Consider the following 17,200-nt stretch of genomic DNA (forward strand, 5'->3'; position numbering starts at 1 on the left):
AGGGGCGGCGCGGGGCTCTCGGCACCTGAGGCACCGGGGAGTGCCCAGCGGGGCGGTCCCGACCGGGGTGTGCCCAGCGGGGCTGTCGCTGTCCCCGGCCCCACGCGTGTTGCCGGGCCGCGCTGGGAGGCGCGGTGCCTGCAGGAGCTGTGCCCCCGCCCCGGGCAGGTGCCGCCCCCGCCCCGCCGGGCTGGGCTCTCCCGCGGCGGGCTCTCCTGCTCCGCGCTGCCGGGCGCCGCTCGGAGCGGCCGCCCGTAACACCTGCGTAAGTCTGAGGCCTCTCCCTGCTCGGCCCGAGCGCTCCCGCCGTGCGGCGCGTCCGGGGCGCAGCGCCCACAAATCCCGGCTGGAGGCGGCGGCTCCTGTGGATAAGGCTGGACGGAGCTGTTCGTGTGCCACTCCCCAGCAAAATGACTTCCTCCCTAACGCTATTTCCTTCATCTTTTACAAGTGTCTTCCCTGACCACCTGCGGTTCTCTTTACCTGTTTGAAGTAAACGCGTTTCCTGAAGCTGCTGGGATATCGCTGTTTTTGCTAAAATCACAGCAAAAATTTCATTTTGCTTTCTGTAAGCAAGATTTAAGGGTTCTGAAGTGGCGTGTACTCAAGATTTATACCGTTGTTGAAATTATCCCCCCTGTTTTCCTGAAAAGGGCTTTGAAAATGGCTTAGATGTTTATGATGTTAGTGTTGACAGCGAAGTTGGCTAAGTTTTGAAGGAATAGCCTGAAACAGAGGTAGTAGGGTCCAAGTATTAAAATCTTTGCTATTAAAAGAATTACATATTAAAATTAAATGTCAAGGGAAAGTTAATCCTGGTGTTCCTTTTTCTCCTGAGTCAAATGTGTTTAATGGTTATGGTTGTCTTTTCAATCATATTGACAAGCAAATAGCTTATTAATTCCGATTACCAGAAACGTAACAGCGTTGATAACATGCCTTGTTACATTCCTGAACTCAGTCTCCTGAAGATCTAGGCCTTATTTATGTTACTTTAGTAAACAAAAAGAAGAATTAAAATGTTCATTAGGTATCTACTGCTTCATACCAGCAGCTGAAATACCACATTGCTTTGATTTATATTGAGGGTCATTAGATCAATTGCTATTGCATGTTGTTTTGGGTGAATTGGGTATTTAAGTAAGGAAAGATTGGAAAGATTTTCTTGCCCCTAGAGTTCTTGCTTTATGGTGAGCCATGCTGTCACTGGTCAAAAATTGTTCAGTGCTTAGCCTCCACTGCCGCCTGAATGGAATGTGAATTTGTTTACAGATGAGATATGTGTCATCCTCTCTCAGATGGGTGGAAAAATGCAGCTTGTAGCTGTTTGCTAAAATATGTAAATAGTAAAAAGTTTTGTAGTACTTCTGTGGATTTGCCACCCAGCACCCCTTTCTATCTAGAAACATAAATTAATACCTCGGCTCTGTGTGTTGATCAGCCCCATCAGGACCTAGAGCATAAGATAAGTGTTTATCTTACAGATTGGTGTACAACCTGGGAGAGGTGAGTCCTGCTCCCAGGTTCCAGGATGGTCATTTTTATTGTATGTTGCATAAGGTCATTTCAATTTAGATCTTTGCAGATTGAGTCTGTGATCTTTCCAGACATGAATGTACATTCCTCAGAAGTAAATGTCTGTTGTTTTAGATTTCCAGCTCTAGGTGTGTGCATGTGTGCTGATTTTCCAATGAAGTACATCCTGGTAACTGGTGGTGTCATCTCGGGCATTGGCAAAGGGATCATTGCAAGCAGCGTTGGCACCATCCTGAAATCATGTGGTCTTCGTGTCACTGCAATCAAAATTGACCCTTACATAAACATAGATGCTGGAACCTTTTCCCCATATGAACATGGTATGAAGATAAGTGCTGTTCTCTTTCACATAAACATTTATATTTACAATAATGTGTTCTTTTTAAAAAAAAAACAAAAAAAACAAACACTAGTATGGTGTTTACAACTTGTTTTATCATTCTTTTGAAAGTTTATTGCTTACTCTGTGTTCTCAAGGACACTGTCTGCTCTAAGTTAAGAAACAGAAGCCTGTGTTTTTGAAGATACTGTTATGAGCAGATGCTTCCTTTCTCTAAAATCCCACTTTACTGGGAAAATCCTAGCTGTAAGACTTGTTCAGTTAATGCTGTCTTCAGTTCAACTTGATTAAAAACCCCTTTTAAACAGAACTATGAAACTTACTTGAAACTTAAGTCCTTAAGAATTACTTGAGAATGCTTTTCTCTGGGTATCAGGGCCTTCTAATGTAAGTGCCTTCATGAGAGTTAGCTTAAGTTCTCATTTTAGTAAAAAAAAAATTATTCAAAAACATTAGTGAAGCTTAGAGAACCTAAGTTCATTAAAGTGGAGTGTTGTACTTTGGTGGAATATACATTCCTGTAGTCCATTTTTTTTTCTGCATTAATCATGTAATTTGTTTTGCCATTGATTTTATTGGGTCATGGCAAAATATTTACAGTTTTCTGAAGAGCTTTCCAGCCTTACCTCAAGATCTAGTAAGTTGAGTTCAGAATTTAGAGACTCTTTAGAGGGCTGAGAAAAGTGTGAACCTGAAGGGTATTTTAAGTGGATTTTTCAGGGTCAGAAATAACCCTTGTTGTGGGCATGGATGAAACAACTGATTCAGAAATGGTGATGATGTTTGAAGAAGCATTTTTCTTCATCTTAACATTACTACCGATTGAAGCCTCAATCTTTAAAATAGATCCAATCAACGAGAATTTATAGTGAAACACTTTGAACATGTATAATAATTCATGCTTACAAAAGCATAGTTTTTCTCTCCTGCTGGTAAATGAATATTTTGTTTGCTGCTGATTTATGATTCCTAGAGGTTGTTTTCTTCCAGTGAAGGATTACTCTGCTGCTGAAATGCTGGTTAAATATTTATGTGGCTTAAATATTTTGGCAATGTAATTTTCATTTTGTTTGCAAAACTATATGTATTTGAGGGATGGACATTAGATATAAAACTGACTTGGATATTAAGTCATACAGACTGACAATGCAGGTTGGGTTGCATTATGGACTTTATTGATATGTTGTTGTCATACATAATTTAATTTTTTTTTCTTCTATTTTAAGGTGTCTGTGGAATTCCTGCTGTGTGTTTCATAATTTCTGATTATTTTGTTGATTTTCTGCCTGTTTTTGCTTTCTTTTTCAGGTGAAGTTTTTGTATTGAATGATGGTGGAGAAGTTGACTTAGATTTGGGAAATTATGAGAGATTTTTGGACATCAGTCTCTATAAAGATAACAATATCACCACTGGAAAGATATATCAGCATGTCATTAATAAAGAAAGACATGGTGATTATCTGGGAAAAACCGTTCAAGGTAATATTTTTAATTTTGTATTTTTTTTTGTAATTTTAATTTTTAGTTTTTGTATTTTTAAATTTTAGTCCATTCAGTCTTCACAAAAGTGGGGATCAGCTAGAACAGGTTGCTTCTTGCTCTGCCACCTTCCTCCTTTCTTCCTTCCAAAAGATATGGGCATATTCCTGTAATGTTTGGCTTCTGGGCTCAAGGAAAGGAGAACTAGAGAAAGGACCTAGTAGTTTCTTCTTGGCTTTCTGTTCACTTAACCCCTTTTGCATGCAAAAATTAGTATATGGACCTAAAGTAAGCTGTGCTTGCCTCTTTGGTTTTGTTTTGTAGTTGTTCCACACATAACTGATGCAGTTCAGGAATGGGTAATGAATCAGGCAAAAGTTCCTGTGGATGATGACAAAAAAGAGCCACAAATCTGTGTAATTGAGGCAAGTATGGAACCTTTTAGGTTGTTTATCTACAGTGAACACAATGAGCTTCTTTGCTTTCTCTTTGCTCCTTACTGTAAAGGGGTCAGACTGAAGTTTTATGGAGAGCAGAAATTCAAAAACACTTCCTATCGTCTTTGGTTTGGTCTGAAAGAGACAGGCATGGTCTTATCTCTACAGCTTCCATTTACTTGACTAAATCCACTCTAGAATACAGCTGAAATTGAGCTTCTTAAGAGTTCATTAAGTTAGAGAATTAAAGCAGTTACTGTAATGTGAACTGCCTATTCAAAGATCCAGATGTTTGACTGGAGCTTTATACTGTTAATAGTATTGAGAAAACTTGTGTAATACCTCAAATCTCCTGTGGTCTGTAGGAGAGCCTTTAAGAGCCTTTGTAGCTTCTGTAGAACTTCAAATGCTCATCTTGTTGCTTGTGGTCATGCTTAAAGGAATATATTTAAACAATGTGTAAGTTTGTGTCCCACTTTCTGATGTTATCTTTGGTGGCAACTTTGTAATTACTGAACCTGCTGATGTTCTGCACGATGGAAACAAGGAGTTTGACCCACCCTTAGTAGGGCACTCCGACAGCTGGATGAAAGCCAGTATTTGCTACTAGCACTATTACAGCAGAAAATACTGAAAAAAAGATTATAGTTGTGAATTTGGCAGAACATCTCACAGATTTAATGCCAGAAGTGAGCTCTGCAATCAACAGTACCATAAACTTTGTGACCCAGCAGCAGAATTACTCAGTGTTTCTTATGCAGAAGAATCTGCCTTGATTGAGGCACACTTACCACTATACCTATAGATCTTTTTATGATGTTCACAGTAGGAATCAAATACTTAATTTAAAACAAATATGAAAAAGTAAATACAAAAGTTGCACAAAAACATTAATGAGAGATGGTCATATCAGTCCTTTAGCTACAGTTTTTTCAGGTTTTTTTTCTGTTTTGGTTTGGAGGTTTTTTGTTTGTTTGTTTGTTTTTGTTACATTTATACCTCTAGCCTGGCAAATATTTTTCTTTAGTACTCTAAAAATAATTGTAACATTTTTACATTGTAAAATCCTGAAGGAGTTAGACTAAATGTGTGTGATGTACAAATATAGATGTCAGTTTTTCTGGTACTGGATGAACAGAAATATGCAATTCTGTTGAAAACCACTTGGTGGCACAAAAAGATCATTCTGAAATACAACTATTTCATCAGACTGTGTGCAAAGCTGCTTTATTCAGTGCTTAGTCTGCTATTGCTCCCTGTGTCCTTGAAAGGCATCTGATTTCTGTCTTTATAAATAAATTTCAGCATGGATTTAGTCTTGCATTTTGGTTTGATAATAAACAATTATTGGTGTTGGAAAGCTGTGATAATATTGAGAAATGTCTGTCTCTAGTTAGTCACAAGTATTTTTTAATTTGACAGGAAATAAAGTTTTCCTGTACAAAAACCTTTGCATCAGTTTAACTATTGATTGCTGGTTCACCACTTTGAAGGCAGTGTGAGGCATGTATTATTCAGCAGCACCACACATCTTCCCCTGGGAAGCTTGTGTATTTGGTGGAAAGTGAACATAACAAAACTGGAAAATTGTTTAATGTTTTCCACAAGAAACAAACCGTGCAGAGTAGATGAAAGCACTTCGTAGAGTATATTTGCACATTTCAATTGTCAGGGTTTTTTTTCAGATAAAAGTTTCAGAAAACATCTTGAAATACGTGAGACTTTTTTTATTTTGTGTTTGCATTCTGCCACTCTGACATATCCATTTCCTTTTCAGCTGGGGGGAACCATTGGAGATATTGAAGGAATGCCATTTGTTGAAGCATTCAGACAGTTTCAGTTCAAAGCAAAAAGAGAGAACTTCTGTAATATCCATGTTAGCCTAGTACCACAGGTAAGTTATTAGAGTTAATATTATAAATTTTAATCTATATTGGCTTTATATTTGTTCACTTGTCTCATTAACCCTTTCATGCTGGAGTCAAGTCAAGACCACTGTAACTCCCTGTACAGGACTGAAAGTATTTTTTCATTTGAACTCTAAATTTTGCTTCACTACTCACTGGGGATATTTTGGTAAGCAAAGGTTTGTAATGATGATAGATTTCACCTTCTACAGACAAAAAGATAATTACCAACTACAGCTGTGGATTAGAGAATTGAACAGCAATTGGTAGGATCAATTCTGTGTAATTGAGAACAGAATTATTTATTACATGTGAATATCTCAAAAACAGTCACTGGAGGCTTTGTGCTGTGTTGGACATTCTCCATTTTTTAGCCAAATCCAACTTTTAGAATATTCTTCTTCTATTGTCCAAACCAATTATATGGAAATTTTTCTCTGAAAACAAAAACAACAAAATAAACTTGACATGAATTGGAACCCTGTGGTTTCATCACAGTATTTCATATACAAGTGATAACAGTCGTGTCATTTCTGTGTCTGGCATATTATGGCTCTCTTTGGATATGTTTATTTCCTGAAAATATTATTACTTGCAATGAATTTTGTCTTTTAATCTGTAACTGCTTTGTTAGCAGATATTAGCTGCTATTTGAGCTTTCAAAATGTGCCTTTTCAGCCTAATGCTACTGGTGAACAGAAGACAAAACCAACACAGAACAGCGTTCGAGCACTGAGGGGTCTAGGCTTGTCTCCAGATTTGGTGAGTCAATAAATACAGATTTTTATTTATAGGTCATCTAGAAATATCCTTACATAACTTGTGTTCAAAGAATAAGCCATAGTCTCTCAGGAGAAATGAGAATTTTAGAAGAAATGCAAAATATGTGCTGCATAGCTCCATTAAAGCCACAGGAAATCAAATTAGTCAAAATCACTCTAAGCTAACTTAATTCAACTAACTTCTTGCAATATCTTGGGACTGTAGCTAGGTCCTTCAAAGGCATCTTTTTTACAAAAATAATTATTCACTGCTAAAAATAATTGAAATCTCAATTCACTTTGTAGAAAAACCTAGAATGTTTCTGTTTTCTTGTAACATTCAGATTTTTTTTTGCATTATTAAGAAGAGGCAGTGTGTATATCCTCAAAAAAGAAAACTTATTCTTAAGATAGTCACACAACTAAATTTTGTGAATTTTGTGTTGTGCTTCTTTCTGGTTTTTTTTTTTTTTTGAGCCCTTTCATTTAACATTTATGAATGAATGTGTTTTTAGCTACAAAACCAATGGATTTGGAAATAGGGGATGTGTAAGATGTGTTTGTGAAGTGGCTGTGACATGATAATCATAACCAGCTTGTGGAAGGAAAGACTTTTATTAATGTAATGCTGTACCCTGTTCCAAGTTTCAGGGCCTAATCTCCAAAATCCCTCTTGAAGTGCTAATTGCATAAGAAAGTTTCCTGTTCTTTCTGAAAGCCTTTAGGGCAATTTCCAGGGCCTGACTTCTCCTTCCCCACCAAAAATAATTTTTTTAAAAAAGCCTGTTAAGTGGGTGTGTAGTAGAAGGAGAACAGACAAACACAGTGACTGTCTTGCATCTTGGGTTCTTGCCTGGGGCAGTTCTGGGACTGCCAGGAGCACAGTATTGTTTTGGTTTTTGACTGCTGCTGTTGACACCTGAAGCAGGGACAGCTCTCACTTCAGGTGCAGCCTCTTGGTGCCCTTACAAAGTTCCTTGAGTGCTGCTTCAGGGCAATATTTAAATGGTTGCTGTCTTGGCCAGGCAGAACATGGGGCAGCTCCCACAGCTGAGCCTGTTCCATACAGTTCTGAATCCCTGCTGCCTCCCTGCCTGCTCCAGGCATCCCTGGGGGGGCTGCTCAGCTCTGTGTGCCCCAGCCTGTCTGTTCTGAGTGCCAAATGTGCTGTGGCTGCAGAGATCCTGTGCTCTGATGCAGCACTTAGAGTGTGCACTTGTCAGAGCTGCCCTGTTGGATTCAATTGTTCCTCATTGTGTGTTATGTTCCTTTGCAGTGCATCTCTCTCATTTTTATTGTAGCTTTGCTATTTTTGTGCTGGCTCTGATGTTTTTGATTTCTGTGTCTGCATTAGCTTTAAATTTGTCTCCACAAGATGGATGATAGATTTCAAAGTGGGTTTACTCATGTGCTTGTACTGTCAAGGTTTATAAATTATACCTTCAGATTCAAACTGTACCAAATTTTACAAATGAATTGTGCTTAAGTGAATAGAATGTACAGTTTGTTTCCTAATTACCTTTTGATCTAAAAGCACACTAATTTTCCCTTATACTTGGCATTTTTTTTTCTGTTTCCAGAATTACTTCTAAGGTTAGGGTAAGTTAATTAGACTCCATCAGTATCAATGTAGCTAAGCTGCATTAGCAAGGTGATCAAAGGGCAGCTACAAGTTTCTGAGCAAAAGGGCTGGATGAATTAAGTAGTTGCATTTGCTTGAAAGATGGGGAAAGTAATGAAGTAGCCTTGTAACAGGCTCATCCTACTTTTTGTTATACTTTCAGGTTTCAAAATAACTGAAGGGAGTGGACTGAGTAATAAGTAGGCACTTTACTAGAGCAGTTCTGCATTTTGATCTAGTTGCCTGGAATTATATAATGCACAAAAAGACCCCTTCCAACAAACACCAAAGTATATAATTATTTTTTAATTGGTTAAAAATTATCAATATTTTCTAAAATTACTGGGGTTTAAATGTATCAACAAAATACTAGTACCAGTAAAAACTCCCAGAATTATGAATTAGTTTTCTCCTCTTTGGCCTCGTTTTTGTCATGATGTCTAAATTAAGAAGATGCTGAAATACTGAAATACTCATGCATGTAAGCTAAGTATTATTGCTCTCAATTTAAATCTGATCATATTGATTACAATATTTCTTTTGATTCATCATATTCATTATTATAGAGCTGCTAGACTTGAGGCAAAGAGTATTACAATAGTAGTTGCAAGAAATAAGATTATGAGGAAGGAATATTAAAGAGAATGCCAATGGAAGATGAATGAAAATTGGTCAGTATGAGCAGGTGATGGATTTGCTTCTGCCTTGCTAGTATATATTTGTGAGCTCTGATATATCCTAGAACTCCAAAAGGGGGGAAAGAGTAAAAAAAGGCACATTTGTTTGTGCTCTGCTTCCAAAAGAGATGAATTTCACTATGAAATATTGAGGATCTTCTATTGGTTTGCCTAGTAAATATTTGAAGTTTTTCCTTCTGTTATGACAGATAGTCTGCAGAAGTGCAAAACCTATAGAGATGGCCGTGAAGGAGAAGATTTCCATGTTTTGTCATGTGGAGCCTGAGCAGGTCTGTATTTCAATATTACATGTGGGACAGTATACAAATATTTCTGTGCATTTCTCTTTTCAACTTCTGACTGTTTCATTCATATGTGATTGTTTTTGTAATTTTTTATCTTGCAATTATGGATGCCATAGCATTTTCAAAATATCAGGAGTACATACGTTAAGTTTTATGTCAGACAGTCATGAATAGTTTAAATGCGTGTTGAGTAAAAGCTAATAAAAAATAGATTTTGAGTGCATGGTTTGTTGTTATACATAGCATGAAACTGTACAGTTTTCACAACTATGGCTGGTTTTATTCATTATTTATCATTATGTATTTATTGTCCATAAACCATCTCAGGTGATTATAATAATGGATTAGCAAAGTGTAGTTAAAGCTTGGTGATTTGCTTATGTCCACAGATGGTCACAGCCACATGAACACTCTTACTGTGATTATATGTAATAGGCTATTTATACCCTCAAGCATGCATCTACTGTATATTCTCCTATAATTCATGTCTGGTTTTTTCCCCCCTAATAGTTTACAATTAATTGCTATTCAAATATTACTTTTGATTAATTCACTGCTCTTTAAATATTTTTGCAAGTGAGAGCATTTTACTTTTCAATGTTCTGGATAATGCTGAAGGTACAACAGATTCAGATTGAATGGGCACACAGAGAGGCAGGGGGCAGCACACACATGTACAAGGTTTGTGATGAGCAGAAGCAGCTCAGGCGTAACAAAGAGAGTATCCTTTACTGTTCATGTCTTGAGAACACTTGTGCTCAGGATTCTGAGCTCTGTGATCTCAGGTAAACCAAGCACAATCACCTTCATTGCTGGCAGCTTGGATGCAGTTTGTAAATGTGTTCTGAACAAAAAGGTCCTTAGATGAACTGTACTCAGTAATTACATAGGCTAGTTCACTAACAACATCCTTTTAGGTGACTTTGTCACAACCAAATTGGGTCTGTTTTGTTAGGTTTGTTTTTTTGCTTTCATGCTTAATACTCCTCAAGCCTGTGAGAGGGGAGGAAAGAACTGCTAGCAAGCATGAGTGTTTGTGGAGCCAGATGTTTGCATTAAAACTGATGCATTGATAGCCTTGACAAGCATGTATGATGGTGTGAAGAGGAAGTAAACCACATTTTTACTTTTTGAGTAACTTTTTTCTTGTAGGTTTAATAGAACCTTAAATAGTAGATTTAATAGAACCTTAAATATCTGTCCTGCTCATTCAAATATTTAAAAACCAGAATGTGTATAGAATAAAAAATGTATGTAGTATCCAAAAGTAGAATGAATGTTTCCTATGAAAAATTTACATAAGTTTTTTATGTTATGCCTGTTTTTTGTTAGGTGATATTTATTCATGATGTTTCTTCTACTTACCGAGTACCAATCCTATTGGAGGAGCAAGGCATCATTAAGTATTTTAAACAGAGGCTAAATTTACCTATTGATGACCAGCCAAGTGATCTTCTAATGAAGTGGAAGAAAATGGCTTGCAGGTATTCTACATCCTGCTGCTTTCTCTAGAAGTGCTGTAATTCCAGGTCAGTTTTGGCTGCTATGAAGTCACCGAACTGGACTGAGTGGGTTAGTGCTGATGGACACCTGTGAATGGTCTGGGTTTAAAACCATTTGGGAATTTTAGGAGATATTTTGTGGAGTTAAAGAAAAAGCAAATGCTGTTAAAATTTTTTTTTCTTCTTTTTGTGAAATTTGGTGTAGTAACTGAAGAACTTGTTTTTGTCAGATACGAAAGGTTGCTGAAGGTGTGTTCCATAGCTCTCGTGGGCAAATACACAAAGCTAAGTGACTGCTATGCATCTGTTTTCAAGGCTCTAGAACACTCTGCACTGGCAATTAATTACAAACTGGATTTAATGGTGAGCATATTTCTGGCTTTTGCTTTCAGGAATACTTTGATTCTGCTGTTGTATCATTCTGTGGTAACCTACTACTTCCCATCATGTGTGGCAGTTTTAATTCATGTGAAAACTAGAAAATGAATCATGCAGATAAATACAGACTGGAGACTTTCATTTTTTAAAAGAAATGTTTACAGATTTAATTATTTTATTTAGAACTAAACTACCTGAAAGGAACACTGAAGTTACCCAAAACTGGATCTGATGAAAAAGCAGACTTTATCTGCAAATTTGTATTTACTACCATAGTTAGATTTCACTTGTTTTCATGACACATAGTGTTATGGTGAATTTGGCAGTCCTGGGTTCACAGTTGGATTCAATGATCTTAGACATCCTTTCCAACTATTTTATTTATTTTATGACTAGAATTATTTATTGACTAGAATTTAATTATTTTATGACTAGAAAAGGGAAAATGTACCAGTCTTAAAAAAAAAAAAAAAAAAAGAAAAGGTAAAAAATAGCATTTGGGGAAATGGCAGATGGTCAGCCTTTTCTTGTTCCCTGGGAAGAGTATTAGCTAATACTCTAAAAAAGTTGTTTCTGTGTGCATGAAGAAACAAGAAAATGGGAACAGCCAGAATTGATCCCTGGGGATTTTTAGATCCTGACTGGAAATGATCCTAAGCAGCCTGCTCTAATTTGACTTGTTTTGGGCAGGGTATGAGGCTGGAGACTTCCCAATGTCCTTTCTGCCCTAATGATTGTGTCACTGTAGTGTTTTGTACTGACAGCTGCAGAGGGGAAAGTTTTTATGATATGAAAAATAGCTTTGCTTTTAGCAAAAAAGGTGAAAGGTGCCCTGTCTGAAAATGCACAGCAAGCTTCATGTGCAGCTGGTCTTAGTTTTGGTGGGACTTCTGCATTAACAAACATGAAAACTGAGGGTTGCTGAGCTCTAGTACAGTTGCAACCAATGTTAACAGACACAGTTCCCACTGTACTTAACTGCATGTCCAAATCTCCTTTTAGTGCTTATGCCCAAAGGCTGTCAGTATAATCCCATGCTCTGAAGAAACTGCTTTATCTGAATGACAAAATGTTGATGCTTCTTTAACTGATAAATGTTTCTTAATATGTTTGGCAAGGAAAATACAGTTAACTCCAACTGTCATTAGTTTCTCTTTCCAACCTCACACTATCATAGTGTCTTTTTAGTTGGTTATGTAATATTCTTCTAGTATAAAATAGCAACATTCAAAAGTAGTTATTTTTCTGTTGTATTTTTGATGCCTTCTGGAATGTGGAAAAAGTAGAAAATATTTGCTAGAAAGCAGTCTTGTCTGGGAAACTTTCAGCAATCTCCTTGTCAGTTGCCTTTCTCTGCACACAGGTGAGTTCTGCCATTTCAGATGATCTCATTTTTATGGAGGATGGAGTCTACATCAGAATGTGGTTAATTATGTTAATCTGAGAAAAAAGCTGACAGAATCCAGAATCAAACTCTGATCTTTTGTGTCCCCAGTGCAGTACATTGTTCCCTCACTTAACTCTAGTGGTGCATCAGGACCTGTGCTTTTTAATGACACTAGAGATTCTAATGCAGTATTTCCACTAGGGCATAGGTAATGATTCTTTCTCCCCTTCTACCCAAGAGACCCAGGAACACCTTTCTCACAGAAAATGTAGATTTTTCCAGTCTCATTATAAGATTGGACAAGCTGTGGCACCCAAAAGCCAGGCAAGGAAAGATCCTGGCCACATCCCATTGGGATGGCAGGAAAAGGTCAGCACCACTCCTTGTTTGGCCCTGGTTGCCCTAGGAGGGTAACCTGGGTTCAGAGTTGCACATTCTAGTCAATCTGCTTCCCTGGAGGCTGCCAAGCAGGGCTGCAGGCAGACCCAGCTCCTGAGCTGTGTGCAAAGAAAAGGGCACAGATTGCTGCAGTTAGAGCAAACACTGGATCTTGAAAGCAAATACAGGGTCTTCAGTGAAGTTGTTACAGGTTTATTGGCAAATTCACTTGAAACTGTTAATAGTTTCTCTTAGCACTTGATCATGTACTGTCTACTGCTCCTTCTGTGGAAAAAGAGACCATTTCATTGTATGTTTTTCTTTATTAGTACATAGATTCAACAGAACTTGAACGTTCTATGGAAGCAGAGAACTCAGTGAAATATCACCAGGCATGGCACAAACTGTGCAAAGCAGAGTAAGTGACATTGGGCATTCTGTATCCTAAATGCAGACTGTGATATTTATTTCATGTGATGAAAAATGCTTCAGTAAATTAAATAATTTCTCAATGCATCCAGACTTTTGTTACTTATGTGAAAGGATAAATTGAATGGGTGGTGAAAAACTTCAGCAAATTGAAGTATCAACATATATCCTCAAAGTCTGCTTAATCTCTTTAGACAAATTGCAGTTTTTTGGTTGTTGGTTTAGGGTTTTGATTTTTTGTGAAAAAATCAAAAAAGTGATATTTTGATGTGAAATGTGCTTGTAAATGCACACTGAAAATGTCTTTGTTAAGAATCATTGCTAGGATTTCAATTTGTGTTTTTAAAGTGATCTTGTTTCTTGTCTAGATGCATTTTGGTTTTTTGGTATTAAAAGATCTAAATTTTGGGTGTTAGGATTTTAAGCAGTGAATATGTAGCTAGTTTATTTGAGCAATATTTATTTAAGCAGTGGGAATTTCACTGTGAAATGTGATATTGGTCAGATGAGAATTGGGGTAGGTAGATGAAATAAATCTCCAATTTTAATGTCTTTGTATTCTGAATGTTCATATAAAACATGCCTTTCATGAATTGTGCTTGCTTAGTTTTAACTTCAAGAGTCTTCAAGTTGTGTGGATTCCTCTGCTGGCTTGATTCTACATGTATATTCTTTTGTATATGGCTGTCATTACAGTGGCATTCTGGTCCCAGGAGGTTTTGGAATTAGGGGAACAGAAGGCAAACTCCAAGCTATCTCCTGGGCAAGAACAAAGAAAAAACCTTTTCTTGGTAAGATCATTAGAGTGAGAAATTTCTGTGTTTAGGAGATGTATAGCAAGCTAATTGATTTGATTAAAAAAGACAAACCCCCACATTAGAGAAGTATCCTGTCTTAGGGAAGTATGTGTGATGTTGTGACTATCTGCCATGTAGAGAATTCCCAGGAGCATAGTCTTGTACCACATCTGCTGTATGAGGAAGGGAAAAAAACCAATCCCTTCTGCAAAGGTTTAATTTACATGCACAAAAGTGGAGAGTCTTTGCTTCTCATTGTAATTATATCACTATAATTCTCTTTATTAAACAGTATGCAGAAAACATAAATGTCTTTGCACCACTTTTTCTATATTAAAGTTTTTTTGTTTTAATTTACTGTTATATGTTATTACAGTAAAGTAAAAAATATCATCGGGCCTATAAGCTAAGTTTGTGTACCTCTGAGGCTTTGCTTCCCACTCCACATTTCTTACTTTTAAGTGTCTGAGTAGTTGCCAAAGCAAAGTTTGAATCTGTATATACCAGGCTTTCAGTTTCTGTTTGTATTTGCAATAATTATTGGTAAAATAGATGAGAGGAATAAAATATCTTTGAAAGGGCTTAAAGTGCATAATTGTGTCACGTGTATTTTTAATGTGCCAAGTTTGAAGTGTGAGTTTTACATTGAGCAGCCACTTTTGGTTTAAGTTTTTTGTAAGTCTGTGTATATGCAATGAATACCAAGATTTCAAAGCAGTCGAGTTTAAGACAGAGCAGCAAGTACTTAGTCAGTCCCACTCTTCAGCCTGGAAATTCTGGAGTTTTTGTTTTCTCTTCTAGGAGTTTGCCTGGGAATGCAGTTAGCAGTTGTGGAATTTGCAAGAAACTGTTTGAATTGGGAAGGTGAGCTCAGTAGGCTGGTGTGAATATGATTTATTTAGAGGGACTTTTATTCTCTGTGTGAAATGTATGTCTATTATTAGAACTGTTTCCAGATCCTGTGGTTGTTAGATACTTAGCCCTTGCAGCAAGACCATTTTCAGCTAAGTACCCTGTGCTACCTCTCTGTGCAAGGGAGGAAGAGCTCTTTGTTATGTGCATTGTTTGAAATCTGCTTTTTGATCTAAAGAGTGTAGAAGAAAGTGTGCTTAGAGTTCACCTCTGTAGTCTCTTTCTGAAGTGTGCTGGTGGTGAGAAGTAAAAGCTGAGTTTTCTCACTAGCCTTCATTAGCCAGAGTGGCCAAACAAGAGCCATTCAGTAGCAGTATGAAGAGATTTAACTTATCAACAATTTCTAATACTAAGAGCTGAGAGGAAAGTGTTTTGGAGAGGGAACTTATGTGTCTGAGGTCATATGCTTCCTATGATTGCTTCAAAAGTGGTGCAGGATGCATTTCAACTCATGAGATTGTAACATAAATGTAGACAAGCTCTGAAATGCCACAGAGCTGTTATGAGTTTGTAGTGCATGTAGAGCAAATGTACTGTGCTTACTTTGAACTTCTGTTCCAGATGCAAATTCTACAGAATTTGACCCAGACACAAAAAACCCAGTTGTAAGTACTGTTTTTTCCCTGCATGTGTTTTTTGAACATACATCTTTCTTAAAAAGAGAATTTGACTCTGTGTTACTTAAAATTTATCTATATTTCTATGTGGTAGGACATGAGGTGGTATCTCCTGTCTTTACTCAGTATTGCTTAGAAAGGTATTTTCTTTTGATAGTGTCTTGCCATTGCCTATTTGCTTCTGTGAATTGCCTTAGCTTTATTTTTGTAACTTTTCTAATGGTTTCCTTGTGTGTAAACTCATGCTGGGAGTAGACAATAATTTTCAAGGTGGCTTTACTAGGGAATAAAATATAAAAGGGAGCTGAAACGAGTAGCACAAGCTATTACCAAAATAAAAATTTGTATGACAAGAAATGGGCTGGAAAATTTTTATATTTCCTATATATATATATATATATATATATATAGTATAAATAACCACCACAGCCATCTTCCCCATGCATCTTATGATCCTCCTTTTGACAAAAATGTCAATGCCCCAGGTATGGCAGGGCTCTCTGCATCATATTCTGATGATAGGATTTTAGAGTGGATTTCACCACATTATTAATGTAGTAAAACTTATAAGTGATCAGGGAAAGGGGGTTTTTAAGAAAATGAAAAAGAACAGAAGTAAATATGAGAAATAAAGCAATATCTTGGTGTGAGATGTAAATATTTGCTCTAGTGGCAAATTAAGTAGGTTGCTCACAGTAACCTACTGTTTCTCTATGAATTTCCTTCAAAAGAATTTTGTTGAGATTTACAAGTAAAATATACTTTTTTTTTTCACATCTGCTTAGTCTGAAATGTGCAAATAAGAGGATTTTTAAAGCATTTGCTCAGTTTGTCAACGTTGCTTGTTTGCGTAGGAAAGATAATCTAGTCTGAAATTCTGAGGGTAAATTAAAGATCTTCAGAGTTTCAGGGTAGCCTTGCTGCTAGAATTTGGTGGTATTTGGAGAAGTGAAGGGTGAGTGAAGGGAAACTTTTGGCATAAAATTTGTGGTCTTGCCATAGTTAGAAGTCTCTTCCTTTCTCCTTGATTATGTGCAAAAATGTACTCTCTCTCTGCAGGGGTCAATTTCATAATAGCAATGTGTTGTAAAATGTGGAAGATGTTGCAAGCTTACTGTAGAATTTTAGGTTAGAACAAGATAGAGCACAGAAGAGTGATTCTGGGGCATCCTTATTTCTAGAGCTTTTTGAGTGTCAGTTTTATTTAATGATATTTATCTAATTTGATTGTCAGTTTTATTTAATGGTGTTTAACTGGGTGATCTGCAGTTTACATTCAAGGGCAAGTAAGGTAGATTGTTAAAGAGAAAATTATGTGTACATAAAGTTAAGAAAATAATGGAGTGAATGTGTCATAGAAGATTAATACATTGTTTATGATGGAAGCGTTGCCATTGCAGTGTGTATAATGGATATTCTGTTTTTCTGAGCTGCATTAAGGTTCTGAAATTGGTTATTGACAGTCATATTTCAGCGTCTTAATCTGATCTTTGACACCTCAGTTCTGGAAAGAAACAGATGTAAATCATTCCAAGTGGGAGATTTGCACTATCAATAATTACAGCCACTAAATAATCTGCCTTAGCAGAGTCCATCTTGTGTGAAAGCTGTTTAGTTATTCCATGTAATCAATAATAACAGTTGGAAGAGAAGCAGATTGCTGAACTATCAAACTGATGTAGATGTTTCATTATCCAAGAAAGTTAATTGGAGTATATCAGCACTGATAATATCTTG

General features: G+C 36.9%; 1 protein-coding gene across 2 annotated transcripts in view; it reads left to right on the forward strand.

The window, feature by feature from the left end:
* The first annotated feature begins 164 nt into the window (after nucleotides 1–164).
* The window catches only part of CTPS2 (CTP synthase 2), a 59,107-nt gene continuing 42,071 nt past the window's right edge, over nucleotides 165–17,200 (forward strand). Inside the window, exons 1-13 of one of the 2 annotated variants that reach the window (XM_063183009.1) lie at nucleotides 165–265; nucleotides 1,651–1,856; nucleotides 3,185–3,355; nucleotides 3,680–3,780; nucleotides 5,570–5,686; nucleotides 6,378–6,461; nucleotides 8,968–9,048; nucleotides 10,396–10,547; nucleotides 10,796–10,928; nucleotides 13,038–13,126; nucleotides 13,834–13,928; nucleotides 14,736–14,798; nucleotides 15,408–15,451. In XM_063183009.1, the coding sequence (XP_063039079.1) occupies nucleotides 1,673–1,856; nucleotides 3,185–3,355; nucleotides 3,680–3,780; nucleotides 5,570–5,686; nucleotides 6,378–6,461; nucleotides 8,968–9,048; nucleotides 10,396–10,547; nucleotides 10,796–10,928; nucleotides 13,038–13,126; nucleotides 13,834–13,928; nucleotides 14,736–14,798; nucleotides 15,408–15,451 (1,314 nt within the window). In that variant the 5' untranslated portion in view covers nucleotides 165–265; nucleotides 1,651–1,672. Of the gene's footprint in view, nucleotides 266–406; nucleotides 569–1,650; nucleotides 1,857–3,184; nucleotides 3,356–3,679; nucleotides 3,781–5,569; nucleotides 5,687–6,377; nucleotides 6,462–8,967; nucleotides 9,049–10,395; nucleotides 10,548–10,795; nucleotides 10,929–13,037; nucleotides 13,127–13,833; nucleotides 13,929–14,735; nucleotides 14,799–15,407; nucleotides 15,452–17,200 lie in introns of those variants that run through there. The other variant, XM_063183006.1, reaches the window with a different exon arrangement.

This window comes from Melospiza melodia, chromosome 2 (genome assembly GCF_035770615.1).
Source record: "Melospiza melodia melodia isolate bMelMel2 chromosome 2, bMelMel2.pri, whole genome shotgun sequence".
NCBI lineage: Eukaryota > Metazoa > Chordata > Aves > Passeriformes > Passerellidae > Melospiza > Melospiza melodia.